This window comes from Oryzias latipes, chromosome 1 (genome assembly GCF_002234675.1).
Source record: "Oryzias latipes chromosome 1, ASM223467v1".
Taxonomy (NCBI): domain Eukaryota; kingdom Metazoa; phylum Chordata; class Actinopteri; order Beloniformes; family Adrianichthyidae; genus Oryzias; species Oryzias latipes.
Genome location: NC_019859.2, coordinates 32,783,094 through 32,807,116, shown reverse-complemented (window position 1 = coordinate 32,807,116; position 24,023 = coordinate 32,783,094). Strand labels below are relative to the sequence as shown.

At 38.2% G+C, this 24,023-nt stretch overlaps 2 protein-coding genes across 3 annotated transcripts in view; one reads left to right on the top strand and one right to left on the bottom strand.

Moving 5' to 3' along the window:
* Positions 1–23,560, bottom strand: part of LOC101165952 (von Willebrand factor A domain-containing protein 7) — a 53,050-nt gene extending 29,490 nt beyond the window's left edge. The window contains exon 1 of the mRNA XM_011480360.2: positions 23,402–23,560. The gene's annotated coding sequence lies outside the window, so the exon portion shown is untranslated. The remainder of the gene's footprint in view (positions 1–23,401) is intronic.
* Positions 7,678–24,023, top strand: part of LOC101165211 (calcium-binding protein 2) — a gene marked incomplete at its 3' end in the record, with an annotated part of 29,116 nt that continues 12,770 nt past the window's right edge. Inside the window, 6 exon segments of one of the 2 annotated variants that reach the window (XM_023960726.1) lie at positions 7,678–7,833; positions 12,099–12,165; positions 12,257–12,341; positions 12,425–12,458; positions 13,025–13,097; positions 13,417–13,599. In XM_023960726.1, the coding sequence (XP_023816494.1) occupies positions 12,302–12,341; positions 12,425–12,458; positions 13,025–13,097; positions 13,417–13,599 (330 nt within the window). 2 annotated transcript variants of the gene reach the window in all.

The following is a 24,023-nucleotide window of genomic DNA, read 5'->3' as shown; positions in this document are numbered from 1 at the left end:
TGTGGGGGAAAAAAAGGTTCAGCACTGGCCACACGTACTTTTAAAAGGTACATATGAATAGTTTCTTTATATCCCTGTATTGGCTCCCCATATGCTTCAGGATTGATTTTAAGATACTTTTAACAGTTTTTATATGTCTAAACGGTTTTAATTTTGCATTTATTTATCTATTTTATCTTGCTTTATGAATTTTAGGTTATCAATGATCTATTTTAATTTATCTTATTTCAATATTTTATTGTTTCTTGCTTTTATCAGTATGTTTACTTTTTAATTCTCAGTTTTATCTCCAGTGCTTCGTCAGCTGGAACCTCTCCCTCTGGGTTGGCTGCTGTTCAGCAGCTGCAGCTCTACATGGGGGCCTCCATCACCTCTTTGCTGTGGTGGAGCGGTCCCCACCTGCATTTGGCTGGCTATGCAACTGTTCACAGAGAGGGAGGTACCAATTATTATTAGCGTTACCAATAAAAAACATTCTGTTTTCGTGCTCAGACTATTTCCTCATTGTATTTCCCCAACAGTTAGGAGGTAGGAGGTGTTAAAAGGGTGGGGCGGGGTTGTGTGTAGGTATGGGGAGGGGATTCTCTTAATATTCGTTCTTCTTTTTATAATATTTACTATGTTTGTTTTAATGTAAAGCACTTTGTGTTTTTCTTTCATAGGAAAAGTGCTAAATAGATAATGTTTGATTTGATTTGAGTAAAAACAATTCTGTCACGGTGGGGGGGTGGCTCGAAAGCCGGTTGGACCCAGATGCAGAGGCAGGAGGCAAGGATCAGGGCTAGTGGGTTTTAATGCACAAAAAGAACAAACAAAAAGCGCTGCAGAGCAGGATGACAAAGGAAACAAAAACTTACTTGGCGTGGCATGAAACATGGACGAGGAACATGGCATGAACACCATAACAGGGGTAACTAATGGACCAACACAGGAGGAAGGCAGAGACAAGACTTAAATACAGACAGGGCAGACAAGACACAGGTGGACACGATCAGGGCTGATGGGGACCAAAGGAAGCAAAACTCAAGAAAACAGACAAGACAGGAGACTTTCAAAATAAAACAGGAAACAGAAACAAGACAGAACAAGGACCAAAAACAAGACAAGTTCAAATCATGACAAATTCCGTCCATCTCCTGTTTATTTTGTTTAGAGTCAGAGAGGTTGCTGAAGCCTATTTTAGCTGTTTTTGGCAAAACATAGGCCTTTTTCACGGTTCCTGGTCTGACCTGCATATTTTGTGTGTGTTGGGTGTGTGTGTGCGTTTGTGTTGTGTGCATTTATTGTCTAGTCCCTGCACTGCTGATGAACCTGTCTTCTGCAGAGCCAGCGAGCTGCTGAAAAAGTCCCAGCAGAGCCTGTATTTTCTGAGGATCCTCAGGAGAAATAACATCACCCAAAGACTGCTGGTGACCTTTTACCGTGCCACCATAGAAAGTGTACTAACATACCGCATCAGCGCTTGGTGCAGCAGCTGTACAGCGGCTCAAAGGAATGCTCTCCAGCGGGTCATCAACACCACCCAAAAGATTGTTGGCTGCCCCTCTCCCCACTCTGGAAACCCTCCCACTGCCTCAAAAACATCATAAAAGACTCCCTGCTTGACCTGTTGCCTTCAGGCAAACGCTACAGGTCAAGCAGAGTGAGGACAAAAAGATTTCAGAACAGTTTTTATCCAACTGCCATAAACATGTTAAACCTGGATCTCGCCTTATAAATTATTATAGTTTGTGAGCTTTCCTATGGTAATTGTTTTGTTATTATTTCTCCTGTTTTTAACTATTTTAACACATATTGAAACACTTTTTATGTAGTTTTGATATTATTTATCATTTTAGTTCATGTTGCACTGACCAGAAGGCCCTTTTAATTTAATTGTATGCATGAGAATGACAAATAAAGATCAATCTATCTATCTGATTGAGGCTGCCTCTTTCCACCAATCAGGAGTGAAGCTTCAAAGCTCCCAGGAACTTCTGCTCCGGTAGCGGCTGAATTCCTGAGAGGAATTGCTGTCTGCCTGACAAAAGCTTGTGAAAGCCTGTGGTTTCCCTCTCCTTAGTTTCATTCCAGCTTTGTGGTCTCCAAACGTAACGCTGCGATCTTTGGTTAAACTTTGACTTGTTGTTGTGTTTTGGTGACTGTTTTTCTGTTGCTCATTTGTGTATTACAAAGCCTGAGAATTTCTGTTAACTATTTCAAACAGTAAGTCAAACCTTTGTTGTAGTTTTTTGTTGTTAAATCTTTAGGGTTTTGTGTTGTGACTCCTGTGGCCCTAAAATAAACGGCTGTGTGGAGAACTTAAACCTCCCCGGTTATTCATTTTTCTTTATGTTACCTATTTGTTCCCTGAAGAGGGACGTATCAATCCCAAACATGACAGTATGCCTTTTTTTTATTTTATTTTTGTGGAAATGTTGTGAAACACGTACCTTAGTGGCTATTTTATTCATTTTTTTTTATTGTTGAAGCTGCTTTATTTTGTGATTCAGATGACTTTGGATTGTGAAAATTCTGAAATAGCATTTACTGAATATTTCTTTCACATCTGTTGTTTTATTGTTTGCATGCATGTAAAAAAAAATGACAGAAAAGAGAAAAAACAAAAACAACATCTGTTAAATTATATGGAAAATTCTCAAAAATGCAACAGGAATGCTTTCATGGTTTAGCTGTAAGTCCAGGATTTCATTTAACGGGATCTTTCCCCAAATTACTTCCATGATCCAAACGTCACTAAATCAGCTGACAACAGAATAGAACAGTTGTGCCCATAGAAGCTGCTCTTATAGGTAGAGGTAAAGCTTTATCGGAAAATTTCTTTTTCATCTTCAAAATCGTTTTCAGTTTGCTGCACAAAAAGTGCTGAAACTTTTAAAATAAATAGTTTTAATCCCTTTGTATTAAATTGAACATGTAAATGATCAAACTGAACTCTTAAGTCTTAAATTGCTGGTAGAGGAGTTCAATATCCTCAACATCTGTGTGGATTTATATAGAATATTTTTCTATCTTGGTGCCTCAGATAGACACATTTTTGTGTGCAGACAGTCTTATCTCTTCATTTAAAAAGGAAGTCTGTTTTTTATTTTAGTTTTTTTCTGGGACTCAAGGGAACAAGGTAGAGAACAAAAACTATTCCTATACTACACCATCAGCCCATTTCTGTTCCAATATAAGGCCCATTAATACATGTTTTTACATTATCTTACTCATTTACTGCCCCGAATGCTCAGATTACCACCACTGTCACCTTTACCTTCCAAACTTTCTCATTTCCTCCCAGCTCCATGGGCAGCTACAGTTTACTTTGTGGTGGATGTGGCGACACCATTTTCTCTTCTGTTCAGTCTGAGAAAGTAGTTAATTATAAAAAGGAATAAAATAAAACAAAAATGCCGGTTTTCTAGAGTAAAGGAAGAAAACATCGCAGGTGATTTCTCTACAGGGAGTGGATGAGGCGTGTAATTGATACAAAGGAAGAAATTTTTCCTTAAGAAATGGTATTCGCCACTTTAGCCACATCTTCCTCTAAGTTCAACCACTAGTGGGTAAGGCTGAAATATGTTGGTGAAGGAGAAACACCCACACAGGACTATGTGGCAAAAAACTGTTGTTCCAGTCTGCTTCAGGCAGCCTTTCTGATATTTACGCCTTCATTGTTCTGCCAAACAGAAAAGACTATAAATTGTGTTTCTGCAAAGAGGCGGGAAAGGAGGCAAAGACAGTGGCATGCAGGATGTCGTCTGTTTGTATTTTTTGGATATGAAAAAAAAACGATGAGCTTTCTTTCCTCTATGGGATCATAAGGAAAATGTCCAACTTCTTTTTCCTAAAACGTTATAGTTTCACACAATGTACATTACTTTCTGCATTAGAAATTTAAAATATTATATTGTATATCGAATAAATTGTAGGAAATGTAAAACTAAGTTTGCCACGGTGAAATGAAGACGTAACATTGTCCCGATGTTTTAAACTCTTGCCCGTGAGATGACAGGTGGGGGGATATGAGGGAGTGTCTGTGGATGGAAGGTGAGCGCATGCATGAGTGGGGAAAAGCGCAAAGCTGATCTTCAAGCTGCTGCACACGCTTATGAGTGCACAGTTATGTACATTAAGTTATATTTCTATGTGAGGATTTTTTGTACCGGGGCTTCCTGGTTTGGTCTGTGGTTGTTGGTGCGGTGTGGCCTGTGGAGTGGACCCTGTCACTATCTGGTGGGGGTGGGCGCTGGTGTGCGTCTGGGGTCATGGGGTTGTATGTGAATGGAGGGGGGGGGGGCACAGCAGTGGGTTGGTTTTAGTTTTAGTATTTGATTGTTGTAAAGAACTTTGAGCTGCAAATATGAAAAGCGCTTTTTTATAAATAAAGCTTGAGCTAGCTAGCTTTGTTGGTTGTGTGGGTGGGTGGATGGAGGGAGGGAGGGAGGGAGGGAGGGAGGGAGGGAGGGATGGATGGATGGATGGATGGATGGATGGATGGATGGATGGATGGATGGTTGGATGGATGATGGATGATGGATGGATGGATGGGTGGATGGATGGATGGTTGGGTGGGTGGATGGATGGATGGTTGAGTGGATGGATGGTTGGGTGGGTGGATGGATGGATGGATGGATGTTGGGTGGGTGGATGGTTGGGTGGATGGATGGATGGTTGGGTGGGTGGATGGATGGTTGGGTGGATGGTTGGGTGGGTGGATGGATGGATGGATGGATGTTGGGTGGGTGGATGGTTGGGTGGGTGGATGGATGGATGGTTGGGTGGGTGGATGGATGGATGGATGGATGGTTGGGTGGTTGGATGGATGGATGGTTGAGTGGATGGATGGATGGATGGATGGATGGATGGATGGATGGATGGTTGGGTGGGTGGATGGATGGGTGGATGGATGCATGGATGGATGGATGGATTGATTGATAAGTCCAGTTTGTTGAATAATAACCAATGAAGGTCAGACGTACTTCTTGTTCTGGTGGTGAAAAAAATTGCAATATATATTAAATATATATAAATATTTATTATGCATATGTTTAAAAAAGACATTTGACATGCTGTTTATGAATTAAATACTTTTATTTAATTCACAAATAGCAGGTCAAATATAAAAAATTTCCGATACATTGGAAATCTTGTGTGTATTTTTTTGTATTAGTGTTCCCATTATAGTTGGTAATGGCACAATTGTTTGAAAGACAATTTCCAGTTGTACTTCATGTCACAAATGTTGCTGGCCCCTTTCCTACAAATGGTTCCATCCAGATCTGATGACCAATTATGTAAGGTATGGGGACATCCGGTGACCCTATGGTCATGAAAATACGGTACATTAGACTGACCATCAGTTGAACTCTGTGGAAATGTTTCCTCTTACAAATAGATTTCATCACTGCGATTATCAAATTTTGGGGTGGCAAACTCTCAGATCATGATGTGAAACTGACTGTAGTGATCTTCAGTCTTCAGAGCCAAAGACTGCCACCTAGAGGCAGAATGCTCAGTGTGGCCCCTAAAGGTCCACGGTTGCTTCAGCTGCCCTAGACGTTTTTATTTCATCGCTTTGGCTCATTTCTTGAAACAGATATTACATTCTTAAAACCACCTGCACATTTCTCCAAGCCTGTGGGCATTTGTTCATCAAAACATTTAACGTTCATGATACAATTCACAAGATTTCAAAATGCATTTGTGTTTCTCTCCAAATGATTAGCTTCAAAAAACAACATTTTAAACAATTCTTTCAATGAATGACTCACTTCTCTAAGATGACTTGTCATTTCTCAGTCAGATAGTTTGACTGAGAAATGACCCTCTGAAACACGTCCTCATGTTTAGTCGTCCCAAGCAAAGCTGCTTCCTCAATTTCCACAATTTGTCATTAGGTGGGAAAATGTAAACGTCCTCCGTGGCCCACGTAGTTGAAACTGCTACCTCAGACATCCAAGAATGCAGAACATGTTCCTGCAGCCGCACACACACTTCCTCTACCCTATAGGGGAGGTTTTTCCAGCTATGAGGTGGGAGGTCTACAACGATCTAAGAACGCTCCTCCAAGCAATGGATGCTGCTTGTTACAATAGAGCCGTGCAGTGTTTGGTTGCAACAACTGCATCACTTCCTAACCCGTTGCATTCAGAAAGGAGGATATCCGGTGAGATGATGGCAGTGGAAAGACACACATGAAAGCGGAGGGAATGTCCCATTTACCCAAACAGTTGAGTTTCATCTTTGACTACTCAGGTAATTTGACTTTTTTTTCCGCTGTGCAGCATTTACTTTACAGTAAAGACAAATAAATCAAGTACCACAACACATGTCTGAATAATTTGATCAGCAGGACCAACAAAACGCTAAAGGGACGATATATTTTGAGGGCACTGACACTACAAGAACTTAGTTTTGGAGCATAGATGACATTTTCCTGCTGATCCAGGGTGTTTTGTTAAACCATATATAGACTGTTTTTCGTAAAACCACAAAGAGCTTTGAGAATTCATTCCATTTTAAAAACTTGTACAAAGTGCTGTAAGCAGAAATGCTGGATGGGTTAAAAAGAAAGGAAATATTTGGAAAAGACTACATGGCAGAGCCAGAGATGGAGTCCCAGATTACCAACTGCTATTTGGGAACCGGCTCCTCATCAAAAACAATACATAAAACTTAAAGTTTACATTTGAACAGTGGGCAAATAAACTTCAAACATTGTAATGGAGAAAATAGTAATCCAAGTAATCAATAAAATGAATGGCAGAAAACATCAAAGATGCAGACCTGGTTTATCTTGTTTCACAGACTCCAAATCAGAGCCACAGTTCAATGAAGCTGCTTTGTCAGAACAAAAATGTGTCCAACGACCTCCTTTAATGAAGATGAAACTCTGGAACATCTTCTGACTGAGCGCTACAGAACTAAAGTAAAAGGAGTATTGTTGGTTTTGATGTACACGTCAGTTACTGTATGGACCGGTCTCAGAGAAAGTCCTGCACACGAAGAGGCATTTTTTCTGATTGTTCATGTGTGTAATTAACACAGACATGCATTTGAAAAACATAATCAAGTCATTTTCAACCAGTAGATGATTTACTGTGACTTTCTGGCATTTACTGATCTTTATAGACGAAGAACCGTTTCAGTACAGAGCGGAAGCTCACGTTCCTGTAAGGTTTTAAAATATTCTAAATTGTCTTTGTCTTTACACTGTATATTGTTTGTATTTTGACATGATTTAAAAACAACAAAGTTCTTTAAAGCAAGTTATGACAACACGATAAAAAAGGAAAATGAGAAACTGAAAAAAAAAAAAAAACAGGGACTGAAGAAAGTTTGGAGGGTAACTAATCAGAGGACTCAGGGATGTAACCCCCAAACTGGAGGAGTGACTGCAGCAGATTCCTGAAAAAAAAAAAAAAAACTCAGACATTCAGTCTGAAAAAACAGAGTGCTAAGAACAGATACTGCACAGGACCCTGACACTCCCATGCCTCCAGTAGAGGACCTGGGTTTGGAAAAGAAACAACCCAAACCACCCGCAGAGGATGACAGGGGCGTTTATGTATACACACACATATATATACACATATATGCACACTTACCCTTTTGCTGAACTGGACCCCGGATCCTGTGACGATCTAAGCTGAGATGGTCTGAGCCAAAACTCCTCCTTGCTCCTTTTAATCCCGTTTTCATCTGGGTGTGTCTAAAAGTAAAACTTCTCTGATTTTTTTTTTATTTTAAGATCTCCCAGTTCCGCCCAGAAAGCCCTTTTGGTTGCTGACTTTGGGCTGCAACTTCCTGCACAGTTGTGTTCGAACACTTCCAACCACAAGTACAGTAAGTCTTCATGCTGAAACATGAAATGACGAGAAGTGTCTAACATTTAAAGATGATTTAGTGTTCCTTCATGGGGAAGTTTCCCAATAGTCTCTTTATTTGTTCATTGCTTGAAATACCATATAGTGGCTACTTGAGATGTATTAAGTTATTAGATTTTTTCAGTGTAAACAGATAAGCTGTAACAAAAAAGAGATTCTATTTTATTGCTGATAGACAATATTATTAACATTAAATAAAACATAAAAAGGAAAACTTGAAATATACTTGGCTTCATTTTACAATCTCCTTCCCTCTAAATCAGTTTCTTCTTTGAAACATTTTTGACCTCAACTTTAGAAACGTGTTTCTGGTGCTTCCAGGATAAAGGGGATAAAACACAAAACATTTGTAAAAATAAAAAGATAAATAAATGTTGCATTAAATGAGTAATAAATTAAAATTACATTTTTGCTCAGGAAGGCATGACTAAACAAATGCATTGATAAACATATTAGTAGATTTAAACATTTATGGTTTTAATGTTTGATTTTCTACTTTCCACTTTTACTGTAGCTTACTTTAATTCTAATAATGCAACGTAAAAGCTTCAAGCTAGGTTTTGTGAAACCGAATAGTTTTGCGAGCGTTTTTCGAAAGCAGTGTCTTTTTCCTGCAGCAGTGGGTGCCCAGGGACCGTCTACAAAGTGCAACAGCACAAAATAACACAAAATAACTACAAAAATGAATCGACCACCTCCCCTGCAATACTTAGCAAACAAATGTATATCTTTCAAATAAATTCACTTTAGGAAAACTGAAAAAATTGCTTCCAAAGCGAGAACATTTTATTAGTCTTTTTGGTTTTCATTAATCAGATCAGTGTTGAAGCACAGTTGTAACATTTTTTACTCAACTCTCTGCTTTATATTCCTTCTATTGCCGGTGGCTGATTTTAGGGGCTGCACTGTAACGGCAAGGACTTATTTAGGACACAAATAAAATTTGATGATGAATGATGTGACGTCAAAGAAGCTAACAATAAATGGAAGGGAGTTATTATTGTATGACATGTAAAAAAGGAGAGGACCTCAAAGAAAATGAACTTGTGAGTGGCAGCTGTTTGATCTCAAAAATAACAAAATGCATAATGATGTTTGCTGTGTCCAAAAGGAAGAGGTTTTTTTCCCCTTCTTAACCAAATAACATTTAGATAGTAACTTTAAAAGACCATGAAACTGCATAAACACATAAACACTCTCTCGGCATTAACTCCACCCTCCTTCATTGGTTGGTTCTACTTCTCAATAGGACTGAAACCATCTAAGCCCTGATCTTTCTCTTCTGGTGTACACCACGGTTCTGTCTTGTGTCCTGTTTTTTCATCTCTTACCTCCTAACCCTTGACAATATTTTTTGTAAGTTTATTATAAAGTTTCATTGTTTCGCAGATGACACTCAGCTGTATATGACTATTAAACCTGGCTTCTCTCTTCCACCTTCCTGCCTCTCCTCCTGTACGTCTAAAATCAAAACTGGTTTATCTCAATCAGTTCTGAAACTTTATAGTGAGAAAACAACTACTTGTGGTAGGATCAATTGGCTCAGGTGTGGCTCGGAGAGTAATTACAGGCGGTGGCCTATTGGGGCACTATAAAAAACCTTAGGCGGTCACTGGCAGGATGTGCAGCATTTGGCCACTGGGACCGCCCACTTCCAATTGTATACATCCGGTTTAGCCTCACAGCGCCGGATACTCGCGGCCAAAGGGTGAGCTCTTGCAGCTCTGCTGATAGCGCGGCTTAGCGCTTTTTGATTACCAGGTGCTGAACAGAAAGAGCCTTGGGACTTTCTGACGCTCCCAAGAGTGGAACAGCTGCTGTTTTTTTTATGCTGTTTGTATACGTGGCTTTTATACTGATTTTATCAGAACCTTTTATTGATCCTGCGTGGAAAGGATCCAGTTTATTTGTTTATTTGTTTATTTATTTGGAGCCCCATTAGCTTCCACAAAGTGGTCGCTAGTCTTCCTGGGGTCCATACACAAAAAACACATACATTTTACCAATTTCACAAAAACCAAAACTGATTTCAGAAAATACAGTGACTAATTCATCAAATTTACCTTAAAAGCTTCACATGTTAAAATAAGTTAAAACAATTTCATTTTTATACCAGCATATCAAAACACATAGCAACATAACCTCAACAATGATACATAGCATATCATTCAAATTGTTAGTTATTGTAAGTGGTCCATGTATCTTAGTTTTAAAATCTTTTTGAAATGATATTTGTTACTAATAAGCCTTGTCCTTACAGACACTTGATTCCATGCAACAGAAGATCTAAACAGCACTGTTCTTCTCATATAGTTAGATCTTGAAAAAGGAACAATCAAATCACCAGAGCTGACCTGAGGAGTTTGATATTGGTGACAATACCCACTGTATAAAACTTTGTTTACCAAATATTGTGGACATTTTTTAAAAATGACATTGTGCATTAAGCATTGAAGACTGAGTTGTACTTTGTCTTTTACCATCAACCAACCTAAAATGGTGTGCATCTCGTTCACATTGGTCCAAAAAGAGCAACCAAGAGCCACCCTGGCAGCTCGATTTTGGGCAAGTTGTAATTTTTTTAGATGCCCCTGTGTCGCACTAGACCAAATGACTGGGCAATACTCCAGATGTGACAAAACCAAAGACTGTACAACTGTCCTCATGACTGAAGGTGGACAATATTGCACACACCTCTGAGCCAGGGCGATTCCTCTGCCCATCTTGGATAATATGTGATTAATCTGATCTGTCCAAGAGAGCTGATCATCTAATTTGATGCCCAGAAGCTTGGTTTTAGTCACTTGTTCAACTAAACTATTGTCAATCCTCAAATTCAGGTAACATGGTGTATTCAATAAATATTTTGTACCGAAAACGATGCATTTTGTTTTAGATGTATTAAGAACCAATTTATTCAACTTAACCCAATTGGTGACTAAATTAAGTTGATTCTGTAGGGCTGTATTGAGCTCTGGCACAGTAGCAGATGCACAGAATAAAGTTGCATCATCTGCATATAACACCACTTCTGCATTTCTAATCTGATCCAGTTTGCACTTCTATATTCTACTATATTTTAACCTTGATTCCTCCGTCTCGTGCTTTGTGCGCCTCCATTGCAAGAAAAAGTGTCCCTTGGGACCACATACTCATTGGTTCCAAATCAACCCTCTACAATTTGCATTTGTCCCTCCAGGACAGATATCATTATGAAAATACAGGCGTTTGTTCCTTTGAGTCTTCAAAGTTAACCCTTGTGCTATCTTAGATGACCCCACCCTTACATTGACGTGTTCTTCCTACCATGACAAAGGTGGATAAAGGTGGAAAGATTTCAGGTAATCCATGGACACCAGTGAAGATCACAAATTATTGAAGAAAAAAGGTTCAGAGCACTGTCTAGTGGGTCTAGATGACCCAACTCCCAACGTTAAAGTGCCTAGGATAGCACAAGGGTTAAATGTGTACAATTGTTCTATGTGAAAAATGAGATGCGAGAGCCCAATTATGATGATGATGTGACAATAATTCAGAGTAATGTGAAGTGTTTGATGAACTGTTTTCTGTTTTTATCCTCTATCTCTTTTGTTGTTTGTTGAAAATTTATTTAAATGTTTAAACAATGGTGACAAAAAGTTTTCAAGAATAAAACACAACAACCACAGCAGACATTCTTCTGAATTCTACGCTGTTAGGGTTGATAAGAAGACCCGAAAAACTTTTGTTACAACTGTGCCAAAACAATAAAGATTTCCAGAAAAAAACAAGAACCCATACAAGTGGTCCTTAATACTTAATCCTGATCCTTTTGGACCAGTTTTTTTACTAGGCTAGACCCAGCATGAGCCACAATGTCCCCCAATTTAAAAAAAATCCAACACTTTATGTATTTGTGGCCATTAAGCCATTCAGTTTTTAAATTTACCTTTTGAATATTTACAATGAAGATAACTATATTTTAGCAACCAAAGTTAAGTATGTAACAATTGTAACAATTGTAACTTATTTGAATTTGGCATGAGCACATACATGTTCCTTTCAATATAAAACACTGTCAAATGAGACCCTCCTGCTGCAGCAGCTATACTTCATGTAAAAATACAAGAAAGTCACATACACAATAGATATGACAATGGTGCACCTTCATCCTTTTACTATTTAATGTAAAGTTAATGGAAAAAATAAATAAAGATGATAGTAAAAATCTCTTTTTTAATCTAGACCTGTACTTCCATATTCTGAGAACTTTGCTTCTGAATGGAAACAAGACGTTCTTATACAGCAGAAGGTAAGAATGTGCTTTGAGCGTGTTTATAAAATCTAATAAAAAACATATATTAACCAAAACTACAAACAAATTTTATTTTGTTATTTGTTAGCATTTTTCTTCAAAACCAGCCACAACAGACGGATAAAAAAGCCACATGTGGCTCCGGAGCCTCAGATTGCAGACAACAATCCATTGTAAGCAAAATCCATATTTAAATTATCTGTCAGTTATTGTTTTTATTGTGGCAGTAATCATCAAATTCTCTCTGTGTTTTCAGTTTGCCACTTTACTACTCATTGCTTCAGTCCCACGTGAGTATTCTGTCATATTGGAAGCCATACGTTTATGCATACATTAAATGTGAATGTAAAAAATATGGAGTGTAGCATCAAGTGCAGAGGATTGGGGACAAGCCAACATTAGAAACAGAGCAGATGACATCCAAGAGCAACAGAAAAAATAAATAAATAAATAATGCAGGATTATGGCAAATAGGATATACATGGACAGGAACAGAGTCAGGCTCATGACAGACTGGTGAACTGTTACCAACACACTTTGATAAAACGTGTCTTCAGTGTTTATCTTCTGCTTGGAAAAGAAAAAAAAATCTCATTTCATAAATCATAGCTGTTGTAATTTTGTTAAATATACGACACCACCATTGAAAGTACCACACATGAGGGAAGAGGTGGGCAGATGAGCATTTAAATGTCAAGTGCAGATGGGCTGTAAGGATGGAGAGAGGGATGAGGGAAGGAGGAGCGACAGCACTCAGAGATATCCCTCAGATTATGAACGGATGTCAGTTGCTCGACAGACAAATAAGCAGGCGGGAACAAGAGTGAGACACAGACGACATCTCTGTGCGTTCCAGCTGGACCGTCACCATGACCGAGATGAAAAGAGCAGAGTCTGTGGATGCGCCAGAGGGAAAATTAATAAAAAAGGTCAGTGGACGAGGATGCCAAAACAGGGGTTAAACATGATTACTGCTGTCACTGGCGAGACAACGGCTCCAACTTTTTGATTTTACATAATTTGATTCTTCCAGACACAACATGACTTTCCCTGTTTCCTGTTTGACGAATTTCCCTTTCTGCCAGTGTATTGTCTGTTTTTTAGGTTGTACATCATGATCTGAGTGTAATGTTTCAGCACTGTGGACCTAAAGACCTCATTGATTCAAAGAAGTTTCCAATCCTCCACATGTGTAAAACCCAACTTCCTGGTGTTTCCAGTTTGACGTCACTGTTTTGCATCTTCCAGGGTTCAATCAAGAAGAAGATTGAATCTTTCAGGCGATGGAGCTCAGCTAGTATAAAGAGGCCACCAAAGCCCAAAGCCAAAACTTTAAGCCTTTCCTCTCCCGTTGGAGACCCTGAAGACATGTGGCTACAAGAAGGAGACAGAAGAAAGCTGCGCCCAATCGTTAAGTCTGTCTTTGGACAGGTAGGACACTGCAGATGTCTGTTTTTAAATAGCATATCAAAGGTGTGTTTGGGGTTAACACACCTTGTATTTGTGAAAAAGAGGAGAGAACTTGGAAGATAGAGATTCCAAGATTTTATAAGAGTAATTTCTAAGGGTAAACAATGAATCTATTAATTAATTTATCCAACCAGATCGATCTGTCTTAGTCAAGTTGATAATTGAATGGAATAAAACTAGTGTATACCATTAAAAAAATCCTTCAAAATGGACTGATATCGACTATAAGTCGTATCAGTAATTTTGGTTTTTTGGTTTATCCCTTGTTTGCACTTGCTTGATTGATGTTTGCTTCAATATACAAGCTGATGAACGTCGTTTGTATGGAATCATGCTGTGATTAATTACTAAGCTAAAAATGATTACATAAATCCAATTGACAAGTAATTTGTAATCAATCAATGCAGTAAAGGTAAAAAAATAAAACAGCTGACTTTACAGCGAAGGAGATTGACTAAGGAATAATATGACAGCAAAGGTTCTCATTCTATAATGACAGGAAAAAGAGACTAGGAAGCCAAAATCTACGACCATTTGGAGAACAAGATTAGCTCAAAATTATGTAAGACCCTAAAGATGGGGTTTGGTCTCGTGGTTTGATGTGCTGTTGTAATACTCTAGCTGGGAAAAGGTCATGAGTAAAACAAAGGTGACTCACATTCCTCCATTCGTGCGTTATCTCCCTACATCTCATTTAGGGTTTCACTACTGCCTCAAAAAAGGGAATCGTTTTGGAAAGTTCTCTGTTGCTTCAGACAAATTACAGCTTGTTTGCACTTTCCTTATTATTTTGGGTCAGAATTGCATCTTTACATAAGGGATATCAAAAGTAAAAAAACAAGTATGCAAAAAAATACTTAATCTTTTTTTTTTAGATCCGTTCTCTGAGATTAAATGTTGTGAATCTGTGTCAATAAACAGGTTTTCTTCAAAAGAACCCAACCACGGGGCACAAATCCCAGCAAAGCATTCAGAGAAACAAACCCAAATAAGAAAAATACAGAAATGGTAATTAACTGATGAACTGAATCCATCAAAGACAAAATAAAAACGTACTTTAAAATTGACACCCCATCTTTGAGAAGTCCATGTTACTGCGTAGAAGTCCAGGCTTTTGATCCTGGCCTCTGAAACGTTTGCACACAGTTCAACTGACGGTCCGTTTAATGTACCGCGTTTTCAGGGCCATAGGGCGCACTGGGTTACAGGGCGCAGTTTCAGTTGTGGGTGATTTTTCAATATTTGACACACACAAAAGGTGCACCGGGTTTTAAAGCGCGGGCACATTAAAACATACCGTAAAACATGCATGCTAGTGTGTGTTTAAAAAAAGGCAGCAGGAGCAAAACCCAGTTGGTTGTGATTTATTTTTTATGATTTCAGTCATCAATCAGCATCCAGAAATCCATCAAAGACCTCATCTTCTGAATTTGAAATGAACACCTGGGCTAAATTCTGTCAAACACACCAGGTTCCCTGTCAGAGTCCGTCCTGTTGCTGTGCGGCTCCTCATTAATGATGCTGGCTTTTGCAAAAGCTCAAGGAACAGTGGAAGCAAACCCGTTAGGCCAAGCATCTACAATCCGTTCACAGATTGTGGCGTAAATCGACCGGCGCTGGCTTCCAGTGTTCGTAAAAGTGTGTTCGCCGTCCGTCATCCATCGCACCCACGCCATTCGCAACCTTATTTTGAACGCCCTGTTCACATCAATGTCCAGCGGATGGAGTTCCTTCATCAAACCTCCCGGAATGACAGCAAGCTCCGAGTTCAATTGCTTCACTTGTTTTTTTTACAGCGTCTGTGAGATGTGCGCGCATGGAGTCACAGATTAATAGAGACGGTGATGCGTGGAAAAAACCATCTGGTCTCTTCACGTAAACCTCACTCAGCTACACTTCCCTCCCTCATTCTTATGCTGTCTTCTCCTACGTCCTCTGCCGAAGTTGTTGTTGTTGCACTGCCTCATAGGGCGCCCCCTACAGTTTGGAGAAAATTTAAGACTTAAGTGGGCTTACGGTCATGAAAATACGGTATTACATAAACCCATACCTGTTTTCACGAGCAACATTATATGTAAATGATTTAAAAATAAATAGTTACATTACATTATATAAAAAATATAATTTGAAATAAATAATTTAAGCAGGTAAATGTAAATTAAGAAATTATTGATTAATATTATTTTTATTATTATTATAAATAAAGCAATGGGGTAAGAAACAATAACGAAGACATTACATCCCCAAATACACTAAAAACTGAAAACTGGCAGTGATTTTAAACCAAACCAATATTGATGTCCTGATGTCCAATTCAGAATCACTTGATTTTGAGTATCTGCCGACACCGAGTCCCAATCCAAAACTTGTTTTATGCAGATCCAGGTTTTCCCTGATTTTTATTGTATTAACCCCATTTTATTATTTAACCATTATCTGAGAAGCAGCTTGCACAATCAAACAAAAATACTGAAACTATCAACTAGTAAAGATAGTTGACTATTACCTACTAAAATAATTCGTTAGGAGAAAAGAAATTTCATTGGTGATCGTAGCTTTACTATCTTTAGAACTATTGACCATTTTTGATTAGAGATTAAAGAAATGTACCAGCGATCTTTTTCTGTTAAAATGCCTTTGGAGGTTTTTGTTTGCGTTAAGACAAACTAGGAGAGACATTTGTCAGTTTAAAACTTTTTTTAAAAGAGGTATTAGTCCTGGAAGTCCGAATATCTGTGACTATCTCGCTAGCTTAGCTGAACTATTTTTGTGTGCAACCTGATCAAACCAGCGCCACAATGAAAATGTGATCCGTTCATGATATGCCGACTTCTAGTAGAATATTGATCTTCAATAATAAGCCTGAAATATAAAGCCCTAATCGCAATAAGAAGAGACTAAATGTACGATCAACTGAGTACGCTTGTGCTATCCTAGGCACATTGGGAGTTGGGTCATCTAGACCCTACAAGACAGTGCGCTGAACCTTTTTTCTTCAATGATTTGTGATCTTCACTAGTGTCCATGGATTACATGAAATCCTCTCCACCATATCTACCTCTGTCATGGTAGGGAGAACACGTTAGGGTGGGGTCATAGGATAGCACAAGGGTTAGGAAAGAACATCTGATTTCGATCGAGTCTGCACTATGAAATCGGGCCCAATTTCTGATCACGTGATCAGATCCGAAAATCTCTGCTTATAGACTATGGCTTATACATGTCTCAGATCCAAACAACTGACAAAACTGTAGAAAAAAAAAAAAAAGACCAGAGACTTCCCTGCAAAATGAGAAAGGCTGTGGAGCAGCGGTTGGGGAGTCAACCTTTGATTGGAAAATTGCAGGTTTGATTCCCACCTTGCCCTTTCATGTATCAAAGTAACCTTGAGAAAGACCCTGAACCCCACCTTGCCTCTGGTAGTTATAGATTAGCACTCATGTGCCTGTACAGTGCTTAGGGCTTTCGAGGAAGGTAAGGGCTATACAAGTGTATTAAGTCAGGAGCATTTGACAAACAGGCTAGAGAATGGATGCATATAAAAACTACAAACAATTGGGGTTTGAATAAATCATGTTGCTGTGTTGTAAAGTAACTTTCAGTCATTTTGTCAAAAATCACAAAACCACTATCAAGAATTCATGGATTTTCCAGATTAGTAATCCATACTGTCAGTAACAGATGGACTGAATAATGAGAAACTAAAGAAAAAGAGGGCTTAAATAAGAGATGGATTACCAAATGTCATAAAGAAACAGAAGAGATTGATTGCGATGTAAAGTGAGATTAGAGATTACATAAATGTGTGCTTATGCTGCAGAGGAAAGGGCTGAACTTTCAGGAACAAGATAAGGTTTAGTGCATTATCAACTCTAACAAGCTGTTTCACCTGCTTTTATACTTTAGTTTATTTAGATATTTAAAACATTTAAATTATATACAAGTTTGAAGGGATCCCACTCCCTGTCAAGCAATCTAATAAACTCCTTTTGATAACGTTAATATTTAACTATATATTTAACTATATGTAAAAGAGCAAATATCTTTAATTATATTTACTATTAATAACTGAACTATTTACTAGTTTATGTGAATGGAAGTGTATTTTGCAATCAATGTTTTTGACTAATAAATCTATCTCTGTTGGGAAAGAATCCAAATTTTCAGTTGTGTCTTTTTTTTGTATAATTCCTGCTTCGATTGCTTGAAATAAACCATTTCCAAAACCATTTCTAATCCAAACGGGTTGGTTTGCTTTTAATTGCGCAAAATGTAATGAGGACATTGGTTTAAAAACAAGAGCAGATTTTCCAGACAGATTTAAAAGTGGGTTAGTTGATGGGACCGTGGTGACGGACTCTGTGGGCAGCAACAGTTGTTTTCGATACTCACAGCTACAGAGATAAAGAACATGCAGTTCTGACTTCTCTGTAACACGACCCACTCATCCTACATCCTATAGTTTCAACAGAGACTATAATCCATAGGACCCCAGGGCCTTCAAGAGAAATTCATATCTAAATTATGCATTGCATAAAAAAATCCATTAACAAAGTCTAGACAGGTGCAAAAGGCATTATCCTCCCTTACCTCAATGGGTCGGTGGTCGAGAATGAGAGCAGAGAATCTGGGACAATCCACACTGCCATATGTACACTCTAAAATATGACGTCAGGTCCGAAGGAAATGCTTAAATAAACATCCATTATGCTTTCTCTCTGATGTGTTTCGCTGTTGACACAGTTATTTTGTGATTTTAATCTCGATAGGTGATGTAAGGTTGTAAATAACGGGAACTGAGTATTTTCCATCACTCAATCATTTTAGAGAATTGCATGTAAATTAAAAAGTATTTAAAATGAACCATAACTAACAAGCTGTCCTTCAAACTGGAAATGTGACAAGCCTTAAAAAAGTGTTTTTTTTATTTTTTTTTATTGATTTTAGTAAAACAGGGATATTTTAAAGGATCTATATCATAAAATAATCAACATTTTGAGCTTTTCAGTGCATTATGATGCTCAGTCATTACAAAAAAACTAGCCCAGAGCTGTATTTTGATCCATTCATGCATCTCTGACCATTCCTCTAAAAACCTTTTTGAACAACATGCACATCCATCTTTGCAAAAGTTCACATGTTGTTTGCTTTCTTGGGCGTAACTCAGACACGCTGCTGAGGCCGGCTCTAGGTTGACGTCATGAAATGGGCGCCACCCACAAGTAGAGAAAGGCGGTGCCTCAAAGATCGAGTCGTCTTACTTCAGGGTAGAGAAATGAACTGCGAAAATAACTGATACTGGACCTCATAAAAAATCGTTTTTTAGTGTGCCAAAGGTAATATATTATCATATATGTGGATGTAGTTTACTCTGAAAGACTTAAAAATAGCATAATATGTGCCCTATAAGCAACAGTTAACAGTTTGAGCTATATTAACCACAAATGCCTCTACTGCACTAAACTAGAGTCAATATTTTTATCAGCAAGAAGTTTAAACTCTATTTGTCTCTATAGTTTCCAGTAAAGACATGAAAGTTACAAAAGGCAAGGAGAAAGGCGAATCGTGACATAAATATTAACCAAAGAGATGCAGGTGTAACCCTTGTGCTATCCTAGGCACTTTAACATTGGGAGTTGGGTCATCTAGACCCACTAGACTAGAAATCTTTCCACCTTTATCCACCTTTGTCATGGTAGGGAGAACACGTCAATGTAAGGGTGGGGTCATCTAAGATAGCACAAGGGTTAAGCTTTTTTTTTATTAATTTACCTTTTAAACATTATGCTTCCATTCTGATGTGTCTTGCTGTTGACACAGTTATTTTGTGATTTTAATCACAATGGTTGATGTAAGTTTATTAATAACATGAACTGTAAGTTTTCATTACTCACTCATTTTGCTTGCATTCAACAGAAATCATATTTTAAAAGTACCATCACTAACAAGCTGCCCTTCAAACTGGAAATGTGACAAACCTTGACTTTGACTCTACAACTAAAGATGATATAGCCTATTTTTAAGATCTTAGACAACCCAGTGAAAGTAAAAATGTTCATGCACATTTTTTCTGCAAGTATTTCTGCAGGCATGCTGTGGGTGTCAGGTAGTTATTAAGTGATATTTATGCCAACACATTGCAGGCAAAACTGTCTCTGTAGAAAAATTGAAAATAATAAAAAAAATTCAAAATAAGTTTGGCAACTGAAATGTTTTCACATGCGTTGTGTCTCATCTCACTTTCTCTTTATGTTTGATTGGGCGTTCAGTAGTTTCAGTTCAGCGTGTCAGATCTGCCATCAAACAGGGTGCTGATTGGTCTAAATTCTAACCAATCTAAACGCCTACCGAGGCTTAAAAGCCTTGATTTTGTCTTTTAGACTAAAGAACAATTCATTTTTAATTGTTTAAAAAATAATTCAAACTTTCTTTCTTTCTTTTTCAGCATTGATTATTTTTTATTTAGTCAGATTTGTGAATTCATGGCTGAGGATCTCCTGGAACTGTTAAATAAACTGTAAAGTTTATTCGCTGACATTACGCTAAATCAGGGGTGTCAAACTCATTTTGGTTCGGGGGCCGCATTAAAGGCGTCTGATCCCAAGTGGGCCGGACCAGTAACATAAAAGCAAAGAACAGTTTTTTTTCAATTTTTTTTTTACTCAGTTGGAAAAAATGCCTCAGCCAACATGATAGCCTAATCACTTTTTATTACACATTCATTCACAGAGGCCAAGGGATCTAAAATAAAATGCATTTCACTTAAAAAAAATTGGTTTATTTAATTTTATTCAGACTGAATATTTTACATCTGACACTGAATCAATACTTATAATAAACTCAAGAAGGGCTACAGAAAAAAAAAACAAAAAACGAAACACCTGCCTAAAATATAAATGTGCAAATCAATGAATAATTAAACTACATTAAATTTGCAAACATTTGTGAACACAACAAGAATTTGGAGCCAACCTCCTTTCTCTCCTCAAACTTCAGCCAGCCATTAATATCAGGATTCAGATTCTGTGCAAAAACACATTTACTGTCATTCAAGTGTGCAAAACACAATGAAAATGTCCAAGAATCTTTTCCTGCTTTCTGCCTGAATTTTGTGGCATCACCTGCCTTCTTCCTGACCTTTAATGGGCGCCATCAGTGGCCAAACTGACATCACGTGACCAGTTCACTCCAACATCATCCAGCACTGTAACTAGAGAGCTGACTATGTCATCAGCTGTTGTTGTGTCCATCAACTCAAGAAACTCCGCTGTGACGGTCTCTTCAACACCTCTAAGAAATATGCACAGTTGTTCAATATCTGTATCTGTGCTATCAGCAATAGTGACCGAAAATACAATAAATGACTGGATTCCTTAATATGGCGCCCAAGTCTCCTCAGAGATGTTTTATCTGTAATCATAATCCTTTACAGACTCATGTTGGCAAAGGTCAACTGCTTTTTGGGAACAAGACTTTCTGCAGCCTTCAGCATTTTTCAATAAGTTCAGCATCTGAAAATGGTTTGGATGTTTGCTCCAACTTGTCTGCAATCAGGTGTCTGTCACTGCTCCATCACTGATGTCACGCTGCAGTAAATGCAGACGTTTGTTTTTTCAGTCCAGCTTTTAGTTGGTAAATCCTCTCTTTTCTTAACTGCAAATGGAGAAACTTTTCTCATTGTCTCATAGTGGTGCTGAATATTCTTTCCTGGAAAGCTCAGCACTTCACTTCAACCCTTTTTTTCTTTTTGACAACATTTTGGTCATTAGGGTGTCACTACTGATCATTCTTATAGCAACGTAACAGCAGTGGGGCTGTTTCACCTGTTTTGTTTATCCTTTGCTTCCCCTAGTGGCGGAATTGCGCATTTCGGTTATTCCTGTAAAAAATCATAACTCGCCACAGGAATGGACTAGAAATGTGCTTTTTTTTAAACATTCTTACAATTTTTACTCTTCATGACTGGGCTGGATTGAACCATCTGGCGAGCCGGATAATGCCCGCGGGCCGTATGTTTGACACCCCTGATCTGTGAATCATCCAGAGCCAAACATTTGTAAAAAGTTTGATTTTCTTTTAGATCTGTTTGTTAAAACAAAACAAACGAAAAATATTTTTTATTCTGCACAAGTGTTTTGGAATAGATTAACAGCAGTAATTAGCAAAAGAATGAGGGCTCACCAAAGCAGACTTCATGTTTTTAGCAGAGGAACTAGTTTTAACTTAACAGGGTGACTTATTTTTAAGAACTCATGGGTCCGAAGTAAAACAAAAAGGCACTCAAGAAAAAAAAAAAAAAGGTATTTTATCTTTATTGATGAAAATAAAACAATAGTTCCATTGCAAATCTTAATCTTAATAAAGTGTAATTTCTGGCTGGACGAAGTTGGAGCTCATCCATTTTTTCTGCTGTGAACATTTCAAACACGCTGGTTGCTGCAATGACATATGTAAATACAAAACCCTGTTTAATTTTATTTTTGTGGCTTTGCTGCTCCTTCTGAGTTTTACTCTGAGAGAAACGGGCCAGAATGGTTGAAAACAGCAGAATTCTGTTTGAACAGAACCGATACTAAGTCCAAAGTCCTTGTCTGCCTCCAATCCGTTGGTATGAGACAGAGACAACTGATTGGATAGAATCTAGACAAAACAGTTTGATGGCAGATAGGTCATACTAAAAGGGTGAAAATGAGTGAAGTAGGTGAGATGCAGGCGTGTCCTTTGGATTTTTCTGTTTTTTCTAACACCCCGAACCCGGCACACTGCATAGTGTGAAAGGTGTGTGCGCCCATGGCGAGCAACCCGGCTGTTGGAAATGAGGAAATTAGACAATGGAGTGTATTGTGTTTAGTCAGCCTATGGGGATCTCAAGGGCACTTACGTATCACCGTCACACCCCATGCCGCAAGCATTTGCACAGTCAGTAAGAAGCTGATGCGCACTTCACTAATGGGATTGTATGGACACTGTTCAGTAGCATCACCTGTACATCCCAAGTGTGTGTAATATACAATATCCTTACGAATACTTCACAAGACACTTTTCATTACGTCCCTTAAGGTGGTTGAACGAGCTTCAATATAATTGCAAGACACCCCTCTCTCCTTTTAAGGTGAAGCTGTACCTGAATCCGACCCTCTACGGGCCCAGAGAATTCAAAAGCCTGCAGCACCCATACAGGTCATCTGACTGAGGCTTTAAGATGAGTCGTGAACCATTAAAATGCTAATGGTTCTATATTTCTTTAAACAATGAAACATATACAGTTGTTGAAAATCCTTTTGAGGTGAAAAAAAAAATGTCCCTGTCTTTACCATGAGCTCATAGACCAGACCTGGTTTGTGGGGAATTAGAAAATTTGACCAATCAGCTTCAACCTTCATGTCCATGTCTGTGATTGGCTGGCTTTTGTGACACATTTGTAACAGGGTGCCCTGCTCTGTTTCGAGTGCATAGGAGACAAAATCAAGTGAAATTTTTTTGACTGCCCATATTTGGGCTTCAAAATTTAAGGCTTTTGAAGACTTTTAATGAATTGTTTCTAAATTCACGAATTCAGTTCTTTAAGACTTTTTAAGACCATGTGGGAACCCTATTTACAGTTTAACTTAGCAGCAAACATCATAAACAAGAACCCTTCCCCCCAACCAACCAACCAAACCCATCCACCATCACATTCTTCTTCTAGCTCACAATCACATTTCACTGTCAGAACAAGAGATCGCTTTTTATCTAAGGTCATTCACAAAGTTGCCCCTCATACCTCACTGAAGTCCTGCAGGTCACTATAGCAGCCACCGTTGTTAGATTATCCTCATCTGTCGCTCTCACTGTCCCATCTGTAAGACTCACAGCACTGAAAGTAAAAGTTGGCTCTTTCCCCACATTGGAATGTACTTCCGAGCATAACCACCTCTTTTCCTTTTTTCCAAACTAAACACAAATCACATTTGTTAAGGCTTTCCTTCTCTTATTATTTTATATTTGTCCAACTACTTTTTACGTTGTTGTTGTTTTAACTACATGCTGCTTTACTTAAAAAAATACACTGTATTTTACATTTTTTAACTGTACAGTAACTTTTAATGTGTTTATATATATATTTTTTTCACAAATATTAATTTTAATATTATACGTTGAAGTGTGGCTTGAATCAAATGATAGTCCATATTCTGCTGACATGGTTTGGTAAAGACTGACTCTTATCTTAAAATACATGCAAACCTGGAGATGAAAGCAAAACTGAAATAACAGGAAATGCATCTGAACTACAAGCACAGGCGTTGATTCTTCACAAATGGTCTTCAAGGATTGTCTTGTGGTTTAAATCAATACAACTTTTTGTTTTTTCTCTCTCCAGAAGTTGTAAGGGCCAACCACGAACC